The sequence below is a fragment of the Corylus avellana genome, chromosome ca6 (assembly GCF_901000735.1).
Source record: "Corylus avellana chromosome ca6, CavTom2PMs-1.0".
Lineage (NCBI taxonomy): Eukaryota > Viridiplantae > Streptophyta > Magnoliopsida > Fagales > Betulaceae > Corylus > Corylus avellana.
The window spans coordinates 7,060,275-7,080,699 of record NC_081546.1 but is presented as its reverse complement, the minus strand read 5'-3'; the positions used below and the strand labels follow the sequence as shown (position 1 = coordinate 7,080,699).

At 37.3% G+C, this 20,425-nt stretch overlaps 3 protein-coding genes and 1 non-coding gene across 4 annotated transcripts; 2 read left to right on the top strand and 2 right to left on the bottom strand.

The window, feature by feature from the left end:
* The first annotated feature begins 1,384 nt into the window (after positions 1 to 1,384).
* Positions 1,385 to 3,393, top strand: LOC132184240 (cytochrome P450 81C13-like). Its single transcript, XM_059597796.1, has 2 exons — positions 1,385 to 2,333; positions 2,712 to 3,393. Exons 1-2 carry the CDS (start codon positions 1,443 to 1,445, stop codon positions 3,330 to 3,332), a joined length of 1,512 nt encoding a protein of 503 aa, XP_059453779.1. The 5' UTR covers positions 1,385 to 1,442; the 3' UTR covers positions 3,333 to 3,393.
* A 1,739-nt stretch (positions 3,394 to 5,132) lies between these two features.
* LOC132184641 (MFP1 attachment factor 1-like) lies at positions 5,133 to 5,976 on the top strand. Its single transcript, XM_059598351.1, has one exon. It carries the CDS (start codon positions 5,297 to 5,299, stop codon positions 5,810 to 5,812), a length of 516 nt encoding a protein of 171 aa, XP_059454334.1. The 5' UTR covers positions 5,133 to 5,296; the 3' UTR covers positions 5,813 to 5,976.
* Positions 5,977 to 13,365: 7,389 nt separating this feature from the next.
* Positions 13,366 to 13,930, bottom strand: LOC132183571 (uncharacterized). The gene has a single exon (XM_059596892.1). The coding sequence runs from the start codon at positions 13,877 to 13,879 to the stop codon at positions 13,580 to 13,582; it is 300 nt and encodes a 99-aa protein (XP_059452875.1). The 5' UTR covers positions 13,880 to 13,930; the 3' UTR covers positions 13,366 to 13,579.
* Positions 13,931 to 19,722: 5,792 nt separating this feature from the next.
* Positions 19,723 to 19,796, bottom strand: TRNAI-AAU (transfer RNA isoleucine (anticodon AAU)). The gene has a single exon. It is a non-coding gene; the product is annotated as a tRNA-Ile (tRNA).
* Positions 19,797 to 20,425: the final 629 nt, after the last annotated feature.

The window sequence follows — 20,425 nt, the reverse complement described above, 5'->3', positions numbered from 1 at the left end:
TAAGTTATGCGAAGAAATACTTTTTGTGTTGTAAAGGGGCTTAATTAAGTGTTGACTCTCTATTTGCAATCTTTCAACCTTCGCAACTCTAGAGAGAGAATGGGAAATGAAGGGTTTTTGGAAGTTTTTAAAGTTCCATTTTTTTTTTTTTTTAAAAAAAGGTTATTTATATATTCTAACCTTATAGTATTTGGGGTGCTTTACGAGATTTAGTCATATATTAGCTCATGTAGTGTTTTATTTTCATAGATGCATGCGTACAAGATAGGGTATCAGTTAAATTGGTGTCAGTATACCCATTTTCGCCTACCGAACCGATTAAGTTGATTAAATCAGTTAATTAATCGACTTTATACCGATATGTATTAATTTTAACAATTTCTGTTAATTCGGTTAATTGTTGGTCGATTAAGTCGGTTAACTTTTATTGGCCAAATCTCTTTTTGGGCCAAGCCTATTTTTATGAGCAAATCTCAAATGGATTGTTTTTTTTTTTTTTTTTTGTGTGGCCCAATTTGTTTTTTTAGGGCTAAGCAAGTGTTCATTGGACATGTTTATAAGCACCCTTAACATATTCATTATCTTAGATTATTACAAATTGTCACTAATATAGATAAAATTAAATAAGAATTATTAATATTGCTAGGACATTTCCCTGCCATACTTTGGCGATTACATTTTCGGTTAAGTCATTTTTGGCTCGATTTGGTTCAGTTACTAATGTTGGTATAAATTTTTATTTCGATTACTGACAACCAGAAGTCAGTATAGTCGGTAAGCAGTCGATAGCGGTCAGTAGGCAATAATCAGATATTTTGCCCACCCCGAGATGCTTGTGTTAGAAGTTTTGTAAGTAAAGTCGGGTTATTGTGATGGAAAAATGTAACTTTAGGAATAGAGGGCTTGAGTCGTGTTGTATGGTATCTTCTATTTCGAGTTTTGTGCTGCTTAAGAGTAAATCTTTTTTTTTTTTTGAAAAAAAAAAGAAGAAGAAAGTGTTGTTGTGCATTCTTGAGACCTTGAAGTGTTGATGAGGATGAAATTTTAGTTGATCGTTATTATTATAGTTTTTAGTTTTATTGTGTTTAAACATTATGTATGGAATATTGTCTATTATGAACAACAAATTCATCAAGAGCTTCTTTATCAATTATTAATTTCTGAGTTTTGAATATCTACCTTCATATTTTATACCAATCCTACGTAAGATTTGAAAAAGACTTATAAACCCACTAAAAACGTTTGACAACGAATAGTTGTGTTAAAATTAAAATAAACTCATGGCTTTCCATGCATGTGGAGGGTCAGGGAAAGAGTATAACGACAAACAGCAATCTGACTTCATGGATGACGATTGGATAAGCTCGATTGGCTCTTTCTGCCTCACATGACAGTCAAAAGGTGATGGCCGATGGGATTATCTCTTTGCTGCGTGCTTTGCCATGGAAAACTTTTACTCTTACCTTGCTTTCTTCCTCTCTGTTTTTTTCATCATCATCATCAAACTTGTAAACTCCCACAACCAAAAACTACCACCGTCTCCATTTTCTCTGCCGATAATCGGCCATGCCCAGCTCCTTAAACAACCGCTCTACCAAACGCTGGACACCCTGTCGTTGCAGTACGGTTCAATACTTTACCTTAAATTGGGTTCCCGGTCTATCCTCGTACTATCTTCTCCATCCCTTGTCGAAGAATGCTTCACCAAGAATGACATAATATTTGCAAATCGCCCCCGCACAATGGCAGGGGATCATTTCACTTACAACTCGACTGCTCCCGTCTGGGCCCCATATGGCCACATGTGGCGGAACCTCCGGCGCATCTTGGCCGTTGAGATCTTCTCTCAGATGAATCTCCAGAAGTCTTCCGTCGTCCGACAAGAAGAAGTTCACTCCCTTCTTCGCCAAATATACAGAGCCTCAAACAGAGGACCCCAAAGGTTGGAGTTAAGGTATTTGTTCTCGCTTTTGATGTTCAATATAATGATGAGAATGGTTGCCGGCAAGCCGTGTGTCGGAGAGGAGGCGGCGGCAAGCATGGATTTGGGAAAGCAAAATCTCAAGGAGTTCAAGGAGAATTACTCTGCAAACTTGTCAATTAATATATGTGATTTCTTTCCAGTTTTGAGGTGGGTTGGTTACAAAGGGTTGGAGAAGAGTATGATCAGGCTGCAGAGGAAGAGAGACAGATTCCTCAGGCTTTTGATAGGAGAGATTAAGCAAAACAAAGCCAGTTCCTTGAATAAGAGAACTCTGATTGAAACTCTTTTGTCTCTTCATGAATCAGAACCTGAACTCTGTTCAGATAATGTCATAAAAAGCATCGTAATGGTAAGTGATCATATAAATATTTCCCATTTTTGCTTAATAATGGTGGTTTTGATTACTTTCTGTACGTCTTGTCTTCACAGTGTTTTTAACATCATTTTTTTTTAAACCCAAAGTAACTATCCAGCTCTGTAGCAGAACAGGATGCTCATGAAAAGTCCCACATGATCTCAGCAATTACATGATACTTTTAACCATACTATTTAGTGTAATATTCTAGGAGTGTTTATTTCCTGTAACTATGTAATTCGTACCACTCAATTTACTAAATATTCAATTCATTACAGCTCCTATAGGTAAGCAAATATTCCAACATATTTCAGTCATTTACTGTACCTCAAAATTTATTCTAACGTTACTAGAGCATTTAATATGTTTCAGATGATGTTTGTTGCGGGAACAGATACAACATCAACAACCATGGAATGGGCAATGTCACTACTTCTGAATCATCCAGAGGCATTGGAGAAGGTTAGAGCTGAGATTGACAACCAAGTTGGACGTGGGCGCTTGCTAAATGACCTTGATCTTCCCAAGCTTCCCTATCTTCGCTGTGTCATCAATGAGGCACTCAGACTGTATCCTGCAGCGCCACTTTTGTTGCCTCATTTCTCCTCAAAAGACTGCACTTTGGGGGGATTTCATATACCAGGAGGGACGATTTTGTTGGTGAATGCATGGGGCATTCATAGGGATCCCAAGGTGTGGGAGGAGCCCAACACGTTCAAGCCGGAGAGATTTGAGGCGTTCGACGGAGAAAAAGAGAGGTTCAAATTCGTTCCGTTCGGAACGGGAAGGAGGGCGTGCCCCGGCGCCGGCATGGCCATGCGGACAATGTCATTGGCATTGGGTACTCTGATTCAGTGCTTTGATTGGGAAAGGGTTGGAAAGAAGATGGTGGACATGAGCCAAGGCTTAGGAGTTCTTCTGGCAAAGGCTGAGCCTTTGGAGGCTGTCTGTAGTCCACGCCCATCCATGATTAGCATCCTCTCCCAACTTTGATTATATCGTACCCAAGCCGTAAATAAACAAAGCTACTTATAAACATATTTAGGTTCCGCTCCGTTACGAGTGTAGTGTCCGAACTCGACTCGTTTAACGTTCCGATTATATTGTACATCTTTTCTTCTGTCCCTTTCTTTCCCCAACATGTCCCGGTGGTTTCAGTTTTTTATTTTAAATTTGTTTTCTTTTTTTTCTGCAGGTTCAATGTACTGAGGTGAGGTTGAAATAAAAACTTTCTCTTATCAATATTTGGCTGGATGTGACAAAATTTTGGGTTTGATTCGATTTTATCTGCCTATGATTTCAACGCGACGTTTCATTCTTCAAATGCCTTGTATGGAGACAATTTGACACGTCATGATTGAGGCCTTGGTGAATCATTGATAAAGTATTCCCTTAATTACGATATGAGTGTTGGAGAACCAAACATATTTAACTCCATGAAGAAACCAAAGAAGCATTTTTGCATGCTATAAAAATGGGCCATACGTCACAAATTAATGTTTATAGCGTCACAATTGGGATGAAGGCAAGCAACCCAAAAAACACCAAGACATTTGAGACATGTGTCGTTCTTTTATTGGACCGAGGATGGGTCTTTCCATAGCCCACGATAGAAGGGGGCATGGCCGTATGGGCATCCAAAACACCTATCGATCTCTTATGATGGATTCGAGGCCATTTTTGTAATTACTATAAAGGCCTAAGTAATGAGTTCGTTTATTCTTGGACATACCACATGGACCAAGCCCATACCTGAAAGAAACAACAATGTGGAATTAATAAAATAATGATAGAGATATACGTGGTATCATGCCCTAAAATTGCATTAACATCTTATTTCTTTGAGTGATATTTACAATATAATATGTTCATAGGATAATTATGTTGGATACAAATAAACTTCTACTCTAGTTAAGTTAGTTAAATGATAATCTTTAACTATAGTTAGATTTATTCAATAGTCTTTAAGTGTGATTCAATGACATTATTCAACTATAAGTTAATAATAGTTTTTAACTATAACTATTATTCTTGAACTCTATGATATACTCTAACAATACCATCATCGGGAGTAAACGTAGTAGATTGAAGGACAAGATATTGGGTTACATGTTCAATTGGGTCTAAACTTCGGATCTATGCAAAGCATTTCCACCACACAGACCAAGTAAGACCGGAGTGCGTGGCCCCAAAGAATTAGTAACACATATGAGAATTCAAACTTCCGCCTTAATGGACTTTAACCACCGAAGATTGAGGCTGGCACCACTAGGCCAACCCCTTGGGGTCTAACTTCACTATACTAATAGCTAAGTTATTAGTCCTCTTCCAACCATGAACTAACTTTTCTCCATGGAATTTATCCCTCTCTTCCTAGTTCCTACCCCTCCCGGCCTCCCCTCAACCTTTCTTTCTCCTTTCTTATTCACTCTCAACTATTTCTATCTCTCGATCTCTCTCTCTCTCCTTCGCAACATGAGCACAATAAGACAAGTGTGGTGGTGGCAACACCCACAAGTACAAAAAGGGTGGGGGTTTTTTGGCTTTGTGTGACAGTCTAAGTCACCGGCGAGTATGGTGACAATTTTCGATAAAATACCATGGAGTGTATATTAAAAGTGAATTAGGCTTGTTATCAATTATTCTATAAAATATTTTATAAGCTTAACATTATTTAAAATTTTCGCAGGATCAGGATAAAACAAATCCCATGCCAAACAAATATAGACCTATTCCCTACATGTTTGGACCCCTGAGCCCTACCTCCCAACAAAAAAAAGTACGAACGAAATTAAGAACGAAAAGATGGACCGTCACACATCAGATATAACTAGTAACTTCTAAGTTAACCTATCACTTCAATTCACCCATAAGCTACGCCATCTCCCCCCTCACTCTCTTCCCAATTTCAAAATCCCATATCCCAGAATTGAATCCATACCCTTCGGCCACGCATAATGTCGGACTCAGAGTTGATCACCGCGCCACCACCAGAGGGAGACTCAGCAAAGGAACAAGCGCCGGAGATGGAAGCGGAGCCTCAAGAGAAACACGGCCAAGAGCCGACCAAGAAGCCCAGCAACAACAGCAGCCTCACATTCAGCATATGGCCCCCGACGCAGCGCACCCGCGAGGCCGTGGTGAACCGCCTGGTTGAGACGCTGTCCAACTTCTCTGTTCTCTCCAAGCGCTACGGCACCCTGCCACACGACGAGGCCTCCGCCGCCGCTGGCCACATCGAGGATGAGGCGTTTGCCGCTGCCGAAGGCTCCGTATCCGCCGAGGACGATGGCATTGAGATCCTCCAGGTCTACTCCAGGGAGATCAGCCGCCGCATGCTGGAGACTGTCAAGAACCGCGCCGCTTCGGGCTCTGCCGCTGACACCACTGCGCCGCCGACTGCGAGCCCGTCTGTTGCACCCACCACCACCACTGCCAGTGAGGATGAGTCGTCCGCTGTGACCGAATCTTGATCTGTCCCTAGGGTTTAGGGGTTTATGGTATATTAGGGTTTCTGTTATCTGAGATAGTATCTGCTATATTCGGATCTGTTTGATGCTTATTTCAAGATGATGACCCTGCTTATATTATTTATGTTTGCCCGATAATTATTATGAAGTTCGATTTTTTGTTTTTATGATATCATTTAGTCTCTTCTTTTATGTACTTTGAAGTAAATAATAATGTGCTTTAGTCCTTTCCCCCTTTTTTTTGGTTGGAAAATAGGAATTTTTCTATTGTTAATGGTTTAGTTTAGAAGCGCTGAACAATATAAGTATGGGAAAAGGGGATGGATTGTGAAATTGGAGAGAGGCAATTGCAGGAATCCTGGCATTCATGCGTGTGTTCCATTTGCATGTGTGTATAATCATGTCCATTTATCTTTTGCTTCCCTCATTTTTGCATTCTGTACCAAAAATCTGTTAGAAATTAGGCCATTTTGTGTTGTTTGGTTCTATATCTGCTGTAAACAATATACTTAAGTACGGGAAAGTGTACGCATAATTAAGTTGGATAAGTAGAGGATGAAGAAGCTTCAAGGACCTGGAAGTGAGAGTTTGAGGTGTCTTGATTGGGAATTTAGGTACCACCTCTGGTTCATTTCTAGAATACATATTTTTGGGGTTTGTTGAGATTGGTTTTTTGAGCAAGATACACTTCAAGGATATAAAGTGATAGATGATGAATTGGATCTCAAAATTCCTTATCTAAAACTGATTTTCTTTATTCATTCATTTATGTTTAGAATTTTTTCTATAATATTTTCTTATTGGAGCCATGTGTATTAAAAAAAAAAAGTTGCATGTGCTTTGCTTGCTACCTGTGTGTGTGTAGTCCTATTCAGGAACACATGGTATGTGTTTCGTTCCCCTCCTTCAAGTAAGGTGACCTTATGGTTCATCTTCTATGCTGAGGACAGGTTGAGTGGTGCATCATGTGAAGTAATTATCTAGGATATTTTCTTCTATTTTAATCATACCTACAAGTTCCCTTTAACCTCTCAGAACTATGGTTTTGGTTGTATCATTTCCTAGCATCCATTAACAAATGTGTAGTCCTATTCAGGAACACATGGTATGTGTTTGGTTCCCCTCTTTCAAGTAAGGTGACCATATGGTTCATCTTCTATGCCGAGGACAGGTTGAGTGGTGCATCATGTGAAGTAATTATGTAGGATATTTTCTTCTATTTTAATCATATCCTACAAGTTCCCTTTACTCCCTCAGAACTATGGTTTTGGTTTCTATCATTTCCTAGCACCCATTACCATTTGTTATTACATAGCTTATCTTTATGAATTTCTCAGGTCATTCTCAATTTTTTTTTTTATAATTATAACGCTTTTGGTTTCCGTACAAATAATCTAGAATACTTTTGATTTCTATATTTATCCATGATTACCATTTAATTGCATAAGCTCTTCTGTACTGTTCTTGCAATAGGTTTTTATATGGGTCTTTTGCTGAACTTTAGTTAAATTTTTTTTTAAACTACATTTGTTTTGTTTTTATACGGGCATACATCTATGCAGACTTTTCATCTTTAAATAAAATTCAGGATGTTATCAATGCTGTTGAGCACTTAGAATAACCTTAAGTCTATGTTCCTATCTTGCCGTTTTGTTGCTGTATAAAGATGCTAGCATAAGGTTCTCTCTCTCTCTCTCTCTCTCTTCTCACGTCGGTGCGTGTAACCGTGTAGCGATCACCTTTTCTGTAGTTCTTCTCTAGGAACGGCCTTAGGCCAATTCTTGACCTCTTTTTCTCTTCTATGGGTGTCTCTGGTTGGCTCTTTGCGGAGGCTAAACTGTTTGAGTTCGTGGTAGATGAGGGGGTCTCCATTCTTCGGATTTTCGAGAGAGGGATTCTCATATATTCTTCTTTGGCAAAGCAAGCAGTTCATGGTTGTTGTAAACGGTAGGGGATTTTCTTCAAGCGGAGGGGTAGAAGGTTTTCATGAAAAAGTTTTGTGTTGGTTCTAGAGAATATCTTGCTCAATGGGGTTTGAGCAAGCACGTGTTTCTTGGCTCGTGCGGAGTACGGAGGTGGCAGTCAGAAAGGCTACCTTGTCATCCTAAGAGGCAGAGAAGGCAAGGGGTGGGGTGGTTTTGCCTGCAAGGCCATGCCATTCTTCTCTAGTAACGGGTTGCCAATATCTTATCTTTCCCTAATCAGCTGGAAAGGGTGTTTTGGGGCATCCACTTCTGCAGACTTGGGCTAGGGCTCTCCGCTGGCCCAACCTATAGCAGTTGTGGTAGCTCCATCGGCTCCTCCCCAAGAGTCGGTTGTCTCCTCTTATGGCGAAAGGAAGGCGAGTCTCAACTTCCTGGAGGTTTCTCTACTAGAGAAGAACATCATTGGCCACCCATCACCTTCTCCTTGCTTACCCAAGCTATGAGTGTCGCCTCAAGTGCTGGCCAACGATGAAAGAATGTGGCTTAAGGTCGATGGTTTTGTGGATAAGGTGAGCTAGTGGTGGTCATCTTATTGGTTTCAAGGCCCTCTAGCTTTATTCTGTCTCGTAAACTTAAGACTTTGAAAGCTGATTTAAGAACCTGGAATAAGCAAGTGTTTGGCAATGTGGAATCTCAATAAAAAAAAAAAAATCTGTTGGAGGAGTTGTGTGTTCTTGATGATTTAGAGGAAGAGAGTCTTAGATGGTGAAGAGAAATTGAGGAAGACCTTTGTCATTAGGGAATTGGAGAAAGTTACCTTAATGGAGGAGATAAGTTGGAGGCAAAATTCTAGGTGTGGTTAATATCTCACACCTGTTGTTTGTAGATGACACTTTGGTTTGTTGTGGGGCCACTTGGAGCTTGGTGGACAATGTGCAGAGTTCATTTTCACCTGGCACCTATGTGCAGGAGAGAGAGGCTTGGTGGGGAGTTGTGGATGCTAAATTTGGCAATTCATGGGGTGGGTGGTGTTCTAATAAGCGTGTTGGGGCATTTGGGGTGGGATTATGAAAGAATATTAGTACGGGTTGGTGGAAATTTTCAAGTCATACCAAATTTAAGGTGGGAGACAGCTCCAAGGTTAGATTCTGGCATGACATTTGGTGTGGGGATGATGCCCTAAATGAAGCATTTCCAGATTTATATGGTATTGCTTGTGTGAAGGATGTCTCGATAGCGTACCACTTGGAGCTTTTTGGTGGTTCCAATAAGTGGAATGTTAGCTTTGCTAGAGTAGTTCATGATTGAGAGGTGGAATCTTTGCCTTGTTCTTCAGCTGCTTGTATTCGGTTAGTGGGAGATGAGAAGGTGAAGACAAGCTTTGACGGACCCCCTCAAAAAAAGGGTTGTATGATGTTAAGATCTTTCTACAATGTCTTGGTTCGTATTGATGGCTCTCCTTTCCTTTGGAAGAGTATTTAGCAGATTAAGCTCCTTTGAGAGTGGCTTTCTTTGGTTAGTTAGTGGCCCCAAGAAATATCCTTACCATAGACAATCTTAGGAAGCGGTATGTCATTGTGATTGACAAGTATTGTATGTGCAAGAGGAATGGGGAGTATGTGGACTATATTCTTCTTGATTGTGAGTTGCTTGTGCCTTATGAAATGTCTTTTTTTAGGCGCTTTGGACTGTCTTGGATTATGCCTAGCTGAGTAATCGACTTGCTTGTTCGTAGACTGTTGGTAACACCCGGAATGCTGTTGTGTTAAAGATGGTGCCTCCTTGCCTCTTGTGGTATGGTGTCTTTGGAGAGAAAGTAATGATAAAAATTTTGAGTCGCAAGAGGACATTGGAGGTTTATTTTTCTATTGTACTCTTTATCTTTGGACAGCTGTATTTATTTTTCCTTTGGTGCTCATCTATCATGATTTTCTTATTCTTTTTTCTTTCCTTGTAGCTAGCTATGTGTTTTCTCTGATATACTTGCTCTGTATTTGGAAGTGTCTTACGCTTATAATGATATTTCGATTACTTAAAAAAAAATGTTGTTTGTTTATTAGGGAAAAGCATAGCATATGCTTGTGTACGGTCTTGATTGGGTGGGGTTTCTCTGCATGATTCTTGCATCATAACATTGTCGAAATATGGCAATTAGCCGTTTTGGGAACTATTCATTGAATACTTTTCCCTAGGCACCAAGGCAGTCCTACTGAAAGATTATATCTATTGGAGAACTTTCCCCTTGTGTTGCTTATCAAAAAAAAAACAAACAAACAAACAAACTTTTCCCTTGTTGCTGCATCACTCTTTTACGGGACTGCAACTTTCCTTTCTGTGGCACGCATAAATTACATTCTCATTTCTCAGATTGAGCTTGCTATCACAATGACATTTTAGCTAATCTTGCACAAATCTTTCTTGTCCAGTTCTAATTGCAGTTCAAGTATTTTAAAGGTCTTCTGCTTTTCATCTGTGATGAATTCTTCTCTACACGGTAGGAAATAGAGACGGGCATCTTGTGGTTGGTGGATATGCTTCCATATCTGTGCTTACACCTTAGATGAATATGTCTGTGCACTTATCAGTTCAATGTCCTTATGTAAATACACTATGGTCCGATATACTTCAGGTGAATGTCATCATATTTCTAATAAGTTCTCCAAAATTCAGATGAATGTCATCATGGATAATTGCACTATTACTCTCTTTTATGTTCTTCAAGATGGATGAAAATTATCTGTGTGCTAGATTCTTTATGCCAAACCACGACATCATACTTGTAAGTTTGGCTTTCCCTGTCATCCATCTTGTATATGCCTCTACGATTAGCTTGTTTGCCTTTTGTACTTTGGAAATAATTGGTATCCGTGTAGATTTTATTATTGTGAATGACATATACTCTCTAGATTGGGCATGATGATGTAAAACTACGTGGATATCTTAGCAGCTTGTGTGGACAGGCATTAGAATCTTGTCAGCTGCAACTGTTAAAGAGAATGTGTTTCTTGAGGGTTGAGGTTCTCTTTTACTGGAAATTAAGCTTTCTTTTTATGATCACAACATAATGATTGTTTTTATGGTCTTCGGTAAAGTACTAGGTTTTCATTTGTATTACTAAACATGGTTTACACTCGTACTTGTAGCTTGTGCAAGATGTTAAGCTATATCTTTGTGATCTTAACAAGTCAATTGAGTGATGAAGATTAATAAACACTATAAATTTTTTCCTTATCTTTGTTATCTTAACAAGTCAATTGAGTGATGAAGATTAATAAACACTAAAGAAATTTTCCTTATCTTTGTGATCTTAACAAGTCAATTGAGTGATGAAGATTAATAAACACTATAGAAATTTTCCTTATCTTTGTGATCTTAACAAGTCAATTGAGTGAAGAAGATTAATAAACACTAGAAATTTTTTCCTTATCTTTGTGATCTTAACAAGTCAATTGAGTGATGAAGATTAATAAACACTAGAAATTTTTTCTTTTTCTTTGTGATCTTAACAAGTCAATTGAGTGATGAAGATTAATAAACACTAGAAATTGTTTAAAACGAAATAGATGAATGTTAGGCTTACACAATATTTTACAAAAAAAAAAAAAAAAAACTCTTACAAAGTTATGAATATGATTAATTTTTTCAAAATTTGAATTCTATCTCCTTTTCGGTTATGTTATGTCACATCACTTTTTAAGAGTTTTATTTTTTTGGTAAAATATTTTGTAAGCATAGTATTAATCATTTTTTGATAACCATTAGGCATCAACCCTTCCACATTTTACACATCATCTTGTTGGTTGGTGGTGATTGGAGTTACACACTTGATTCATTCATCATGTCCTAACCCTTTAGGCGACCTAAGTTTATAAGTTTTTTGCCAGTCCCAAAATAAACTCAAGGCTATCATTTTGGAGGGGAAGAGATTTACCCATTTTCAATTTTCAAGGCTATCATTTTGGAGGGGAAGAGATTACCTATTTTCAATTTTCAGGGGTGAAACTAGCATTTGAAATTTGAGGGTAAAACTAAAAAAATTAAAAATTTGAAGGGGTAAAAATTTAATTTTTAAGGCATTATAAGGGTATTTTTAAAAATAGATTGGGAAAAATATGGTGGCAACCATTTAGTTCCTCCCCTACCTATGGAGGTTACCGGGTGAATTTCTAGCAATGTCGGGATAGGCAGAGGTCTAGGATAGTACGCTGTCGGAGTGAGACCAGACCGAAATGAACGGAGTGTATGACTTCCAACAAGTCAGATGTCAATATGTCCAATTTAGGCACGTGGCTAGTGGTGACCGGAGCTTTACCCCTGCACCAATAGGCTTGACTCAGTCAGAATGCCGGAGCCGAGAGGTGGGCCTGTGGGTGCGTAACGTTCTCTGAGAAATTTCAACTTTTGCGAATGCCACCAAACATTGCTTTAACACTTAGCATATTTCATGCATATGCCGCGCCCCTTTGACCGGGATGTTGATTCTTGAAGAATATGATATATCCATTCACACCAATCCATAGCATTCAGGATATGTTAGGTGAATTTATTCTTTTCCCTAAGGGCCAAATGCGTCACAACAACAATTAAATAGAGAGATTTATGGAGAAAATAATCCTTGGAACAAGGTAAGCCTACAATATGAATTAGTAATTGATATATAATTTATAATTCTAAATGTTTAAGTTATTGGAAAATGGTAAGCTTTTTTATTTAACTATTATTTGAACATTCTTGAGCCTAAACTCATTTTCAAACATGACATGCAAATAACACGGAGGTCAAAGGTTCGACATTCTCATAGTTATATCTATTATAATATTGAACTTGTTGAGTAATAATTTTTTTCTTAATGGATCAAAATCTCCAACATTCTATTTAAACACGGAGCTAACAAGCCCGAGACCTGCCTGGGATAAAAAATTATTTTTTCCTTTATTTTCCTATATAAAAAAAAGAATCTGAATTTAACCTAAAATAAGGGAGAAAAGATAGGTTTAAATTCAATACGATTTGATATTATGATAAACTCTCTCTTATTAAAAAGAAAAATAATGTTAAAAATTACATTTTTTATGTTATAAATATCCGACAAGGATGATAGTTATAAAATAAACATGAAGTTTTTAACATTTTTTTTTTTTTAAAAAAAAAACAGCAATAATATTCATATTTCATTACAAGGGTATCATAATTATAGAGAAACTAACAATTTACGAAGTCAAGGGTAGTGGGTGGGGGAATATCTGTCCCTATGTCCTTTGTGATCGTTTTTTGAATTCAATACCGGTGAAGTGTTGACATTTTGTAATTTCTGAATATTACTCTTCTTTTGTCTTATCTTGAAAAAGGAATCCCATAAAGAAGAAGAAGAAAAAAGTAGGTGAATTTTTTCAAGTTGACTAGATTAGATCCTCCATGTTATGATCATTTATGATGGTTCAATCATCAAACCATTCTGAATTCATCAAACCATATTCATCAGGCAGATTATATATCTATATACTATATATATATATATATATAGAGAGAGAGAGAGAGAGAGAGAGAATTTGCAGGTGATATCACTGAACATATTTGTATTTTGTTTTTGCCAAGATTCAGACATTTTACCTAGTTGATGTAATATATGGTTTCTACACAATTTCATAGTACCTGGAGCATACATGCTCAAACAAGCCTAATACAAGCACTTCAAAACTCAAAAAGTGTCTAATTTATCAACTATGATTACAGTTTATATGTATGAGAAAATCCTTAACAGATCAAAAAGAAATAAATAATAAGCCACAAATTATGGCTTTGTGCAACAACAACACAAAAAAAAAACGAAAAAAGAATGAGTTGGCTAATGACCAGGGCCTTTCTTGCTGGGTCCAGAAGCCAACCTAAACGCCAAGCTCCTTGCCAAAGGACCATTACTGCTGGAGTTGTTAGCAGAAACCACAAACGTCGAAGCCATTCCAACAGACTGATCAGCTCCGTTGCCACCGCCGCCGCCGCCGCCTTCTTGTTCGCATGCCGCCATCGATCGGAGGGCTCTGCACTCGCCGACGCCAAATTGCGCCGAGAAAACCAACATGGCTATACCCAATACAATCAGAAGAGTCTTCATTGATGTTGTTGTTGAGCTCTTGTTCATTGACATCTCTTTCGGAAATGGGAATTTTTCGTGTATCTATCTCTCTCACTTTCAAGAGGCCTTTCTTTTCAAGCTGTTTTTGGTTTGTGCTGCTACAACTAGTATATATACGCAAATGGCTTGCTTCATTGCTTGCGATGGACGGTGAGGACCGTCACAGGATTTCTTTGACTTGGCCTTTTTTATTTTTTGTTTATTTTTTAACGAATTCTTGTACTTGGGAATTCTTTATGCTGTACGAAATTGACTTGAGCAAACACGAGGGCATCTTACATAGTAGATGAAGTCATTAGGGAAGAAACTAGGAAGCAGAAAAAGAATTATGTAGGAAAGAAAGCAAGAAAGCTGTTCATAAAATTAAAATTAAAATTAAAATAAATAAAAAAAAAAAAAGCAAGAAAGCTCACTGCACTTGGTATCTGCTGGTTTTGAAGGGTTTACTTTTTCATGGCCAGATTGTTTCACACGGTTTCGATCCAAACCGTGTACCGCGTAGGAATGTTCATATGAATTATGAGATATATAAACATATGGATCTGTCCACTTTGATTCTTTTTTGTTTTTAATCAACCGTCTCCCTGTTAAAAGGAAGAAGACGGTGGATAAGTGGGGCAATGCCCTCAAATTCGGCAATTTGGCTAACTATCTCTCTCTTTACAATGTTACATGGATTAAAACACGGAAAATAGGGTGAACTCCCTAATAACATAAGCAATGAAGATTATAGTGCAAAAAATACAAGTAAAAAGTAAAAAAATAAGTCATAAAATGACCGTCTTATCTCAATAAGAGATTCAAAAACCGATTTAAGCACGAAAACAGAATAAACAAGTAGAGACATGACCGTCTCAAAAGCTTTTAACCTATTAACCCTAAACCATATCTTCAAAGTGGACACAGACAAGAATATAACTTCGACCCTACTCAATAACTTGCAAGAAAGAAAAGTTCAGAAGTAATGTATATGTATGCCTGCATGTAATGGGTCACGTGTGGAAGCTATACATTGCTGAAAACAGGAAGAAAAGCAGGGCACTCTGTTTTTTTCTTTTGGGATTGATGCCAATTTTAATTAAAAAAAAAAACCCAAATGTGAATTGGTTTTGCAGGAATGCTAAAGTACCTGTCTTTCTTTTAGTATTTTCTTAAACTAGTTCAAAGCGATGGGCTATTTGTCAAAGGGTGGAATTAGTGTCTTCAAATTTTCAACATGCCATTTCAGAACATGCTCTTAGAATGATGTAGAATATTGGGAATTTGCTACCTTTCTTATTTACGGATAGGAACTAATATATATATAATTGAATAACAAATGGGGGTTGATTAATTCAAACACTTGAAAATATATTTTCATGTTGGAACTAATGGCTTATATTAATATCAGTGGAATGCCAAGTAGACAGGAGCGCCCCTGCGATACGGTACGGGATATTTTGGAAATTTCTTTAATAAATCCGTACAAATAGGGTTTAAGGTTTTTTTATATATATGTGTATGATGTAATCCTGAATTATTAAGAGTAAAAATACAACCGCCTCTCTGTAGATGTAAGCAAATTGCCGAATCACGTTAAATTTATGTTTTTGACTCTCTCTTAATCGCTCTTTCTTCTCAATTTTATATTGTTCATCAATTATTGTGCACGGTAACAACATTTCACCTGATGTATTCCTGTTTCTTTCTGCTTAGTTATCAACCATGTTGATGATGTTCTTTTATTAAAGTTTCAAAATGATTTTTTTTTTTTTTGAGTAATAATAGAAATTACATTTTTAACCTGTAATTACTTTATAATATTGACCTGGTACTCACAATAATGATTAATCCATTGAAAAATAGATGGATAAAAAAAAATCTTGATTTGTTAGCTATAGTTTGATTTTCTTTTTCCAAGCTACTATATATCGGCGATCAAGCTAGTGTGTTGTGATTGCTTCCCTTTGCTTCTCCAGTTCTCCTTAGGTGGCGTGCGTGCGTACCATTGGCGGGGCCACATTTAGACTGAAATTTTTTTATACCCCTAATAATCTGCTAATGTTCACTAGTCACCCTAGGAAAAATAATATTATTCGGCCCCTCTAAATCATGGAAATTCTTTTTATACCTTAACTAATCTCATGATACTTGTAAACAATATCTAAGCAATTAAGTTATAGCATCTCACATACATTTCCGTTGAGGTAGATATTCCATTCATCCTCAATTAGGAAAAAAAAAAAAAAAAAACTATCAAAAGTGAATGAAGCATATAAGCATTTATATAGAGCTGATCAACGTGAGATGAACGCCATAATGCAAATAAACATTTATGTTTTGTTTTGTTTTTTTTTTTTTCTCTCTCTTTTTTTAAACATAGATAAATGAGAATCAATTATTAAACACAAATTAAAGCTGTCAAACCCTAGAAAGAGAGCAATGTAGAGTGGGGGGACTGGGAGGGAGTACTTATGACTCCCTCCTCCCCGCCCCCTTTCTCATTTCTCCTTTCCCCTCGTTTTTCTCGCCTCCACTGTAGATCGACTAGGGTGCATGTGTCAATGATCGTCAAGGTGTTTTCTAGCCGCACATGGTTGGCTAATGGTGGCGCGTGGAACGCTTGAGGGTGCGTTGAGTTTTTGTTATTGTATTTTCGTTGTTTTTAAATAAGAATGTATTCTCTCTAGATCTGCTTTTAATAGTGATCTATGGGGCGAAGTTTTATTCGTTTTCTTAGGTTTTGTTTTCACGAATCCTTAAGAATAATGAAATTGGTTTCCGATCGGTCTTTCGTTTTCTAATGGTTCATTTTCTTGGAGTAAACCATAAACCGATGACGGAGGAATTATCATGCATAGAGAAGAATTGTCACTATGGTAGAGGGAACGGAGGGAATTGGGATTGATAAATTAAGCACTAATAGCATAGATTAAAAAAAAAAAAAAAAAAAAGCCATGGAATCAATGACCTAGCAATGGATAAAGACGTAATTTGTCAAAATTTGCGGTAGATTTGAAACTGATTGGACAGTGAATTTTCATAGATATTGTCTTATAATAACCCGAGAGGCTATTATATATGTCATAGATAATATTTGAGTTGTGAACATTCTAAATTGGATTAAAAATTAAAAAATAAATAAATGAGAATCAATTAAAAATAAATGTATATCATGGATAAAGTATGGCCCCAAAATAAAAGTTGCTGGTTTCACACTGTAATCCAGCACGTGAGCCTCCATAGAATCAGAAATCATGGCATCTCCTTGTGAGGCATGAGGTAATTGTATGCTTCAATCTTAAATATCGGTGGAAATGTTGATATTCATATACATCGTGGGTCATGTGCTTCATATAATAATGACTTTGAAAAATATATAATTTAAATAAACGTACAATAAATTCTACATGTAGGCTGTAGCTCGTGAGCTTGGATCTTCATTTTTCACGTTTGAGGCGCAAGAAGCGAGAAATCCAGCAAGGAAAACGGGCGACAACAGTAGACTAGAGGACCCTGAAGTTGAACCCTCCGGCAAAGAGCCGCCGAGGCCGGAATTTGCCAGTTTGACAGCCATGCATGCCTTTTTGCGGTTTCTGTTGACATCTCTCCTTCACGGGAATGGCTTCAAACTCAATCCTCTTTAGATTCTTGCAAAATCTCGCTTTAATATTAAAAAAAACTTCTTAAATTCCATGATTATTATATTTTAATCTTCAACCCGAGCTTAAATGATGATTAGCCATTAGAGAGAAAGGCAACTTCTTTTCATTATTATTATTATTATTATATATTTCACATACAATAAAACTTCACAAGATGATCATAACTTAGATGACAGATGTATAATCATTTAAAAAAAAAAGGAACATCTAAGACTCCAAACACTAATGGGTTGAATGGTAAACCTAAAGAAAAGTATTGATACCCATATTTATAATTTAGGCTTCATTTTTTTTTTTTTTTTTTTTTTTTTTAACATGTCCATACAAGAGAGAGGAGTGGAGATTTGAACTAGTGACCTCCGTTTTATAAAAGGTAGTCTCCAGCAGATTGAGCTACCCCTTGGGGGAACAATTTATAAAGCGTGGTCTCATACGAAGTCTTTCACATTACTTGTCTAAATTACTAGCACTTTAGACACGCCTTGCATCTTTATTCATATTTAGGGATATTCCTCTTTCTAAATGCCGGGTACATTTAAGGAAATAGAAACCTTTAATCCCAATATTTGATCCCAAGTTCTTAAGGTGTAACTTAATTAATCAGTTCATCAGTCACCAGAATTAATGCCCTTTCACTGTTAAAATGTTGATTGAATTAATATATAGTTTATAGCAAGTTGCTATATATATAGAAATAAAATAAAAGAAACCCCATAAGAGTCCAAAAGTCATCCTTCAATTCTTCCACTACAAAATCAAAGGCCATGTCCGGATGTCCCCCCTCTCGGCTGCCTCTTCACCTATAAATACACCTAAAAAGCATCCTTTGAGGCTCATCATAAGCAGCTAGCTAGCGACAACTAAATTTCACAATTAAGGAACAAACTAAACAGCAAAAATGAAACACTTTTGTTCCATGATCCTCAATTCCATCTTCACTGTGATTTTCCTCATCCTCCTCCTCCTCCTTTTATCTTCCACAGATCATGTGGAGGGCTTCAGGCCATTAATGGATCATCCTCCTACTACTTCCTCAATCAACTCCTCGTTTGCAGCCGAGGCATACAGTGGCCCCAGTAGAAGAGGAATTGGCCACAAATGATTCCTCAAGTCAAAGCCTGCATGATTTTTCTCGTGATCAAAATATGTTTGATGTTTTTAATTCCTTCTCCTTTTTTCTTCATTTTTCTTTGTATTACAGATTTTTTTTGAAGAGACATGTCATAGTTGTGGTGCATTAATTCTTTGTATTACAGATTGTACGAGGAAGCCTAGTGTTCGTTGTACGTATCAATTACTCTTTGCTTATGCTGAAAATGAGAGAGGAGGGAGGGAGACATGCATGGGTTTTGAGGAATTGCGAAAGTGAAGGTGTCATTGTTTGAATTTGTTATATAGAAAGAATTTGTCTTCCCTTTAATTTTAGTGTTAAATACAAATGGTACTTTACTACGTACTTTATCAAAAGCTCCTTCAATTGTCGAAAATAACAAATTTAATCCATGTATTTTTCACCTTTATCAAAATGGTCCTCTCTTGAAACAGTTTTTTTTTTGGCAGTTATTGGACCGGTCCACTTCGATATAATCATGAACTACGCCTAATGACAATATAATTTGCTAATCAGCCAAGCCTAAATTGATTAGGATGACCGAACTGAACCTATCAAGGATAAACAGGGGAAAGCAAAGAGTGGTCGCATTCCGTTACAGCTAGAGAATGACAAAGGCGTGAGCTAAGGAAGTGGGGGAAACGCGGGAGGCTCAATCGTTGAAAAGCTCCTTCATTTTATTTTAGCCAAACACTCTCCATTTCCATTTTCCATCTCCATCTTTGAAAAGTACGTTCATTTTATTCTAGCCAAACACTCTCCATCTCCATCTCCATCTTATTCTAGCCAAACACTCTCCATCTTCAAAAGGCATCAAAGTGACCATCTTCAAAAGGCATCAAAGTGACTCCTGGGGCCAAGAGCATGGTCCACATCAAAGTGACTCCTGGGGGCCAAGAGCATGGTCCACTGGGTAGTCCAGATGTTCACGTTGGTTGCCCATTGACAGAAGGAGAACAGTCGTTGTACGGCCCAGAAGATGGCTTGCTGGGCCGTCTACACGTCATTGTCCACCATGTTGATTGGGCTTTTTAAGCATACTGCTTTGTAATCCAGGGTCCACTCCAGATATTGAATAAAAATAAAATTGATGGAATAATTGGCCCATGCAGGTCTCGAACCTGCGACCTTCGCGTTATTAGCACGACGCTCTAACCAACTGAGCTAATAGGCCACTTTTTCTCATTCCTTTATTAAATAATTTTTTACTTTTTAAAATTTTCCCAATAGGGTACCAAGCCTCTTTGTTCACCACCACTGGCTTTCGTGCTAGGTATCACAGTATGTGAAATTTAAAAAACCAATTGTTTACCTCTTTTTGGAAAATAATAAAGGCTCAAATAGGTATAAATTAGTTTGTGTCAATTTGAAAAATAGGTGGCATATGAGGTGTTTAAAATTTCGCATGTTGACGTTAGGCATGTTAAAATGTGCCGAATTCGCTATATTATGTGGTATTTGGGACACGTGTTGGGTCTTAAAAGCTATTGACATGAATGTTCGTTTTAAAAAAAATGAACACAGAGTGCAAAAGTCATTATTTAAATTTACGACAAGTATCACTTGTAATACTCTTTGAAACCGAAATATCTCTTTGATTTAGGCCTTTATCATAAGTACCAAAAATACACTAGTCACTACCCTTCTCAAGGAGGGTGGACGGGTAGAAGGGCAACGGCCGCGCTTAACTTTTTCTCTTCTGTTATTTTATGGGGTTGTTTGACAAACAACACCACCTCTCTCAAAATACTATTCACTTTAATCTTTAAAAAAAACAACATCAAAACATTCTTACTTTTATAT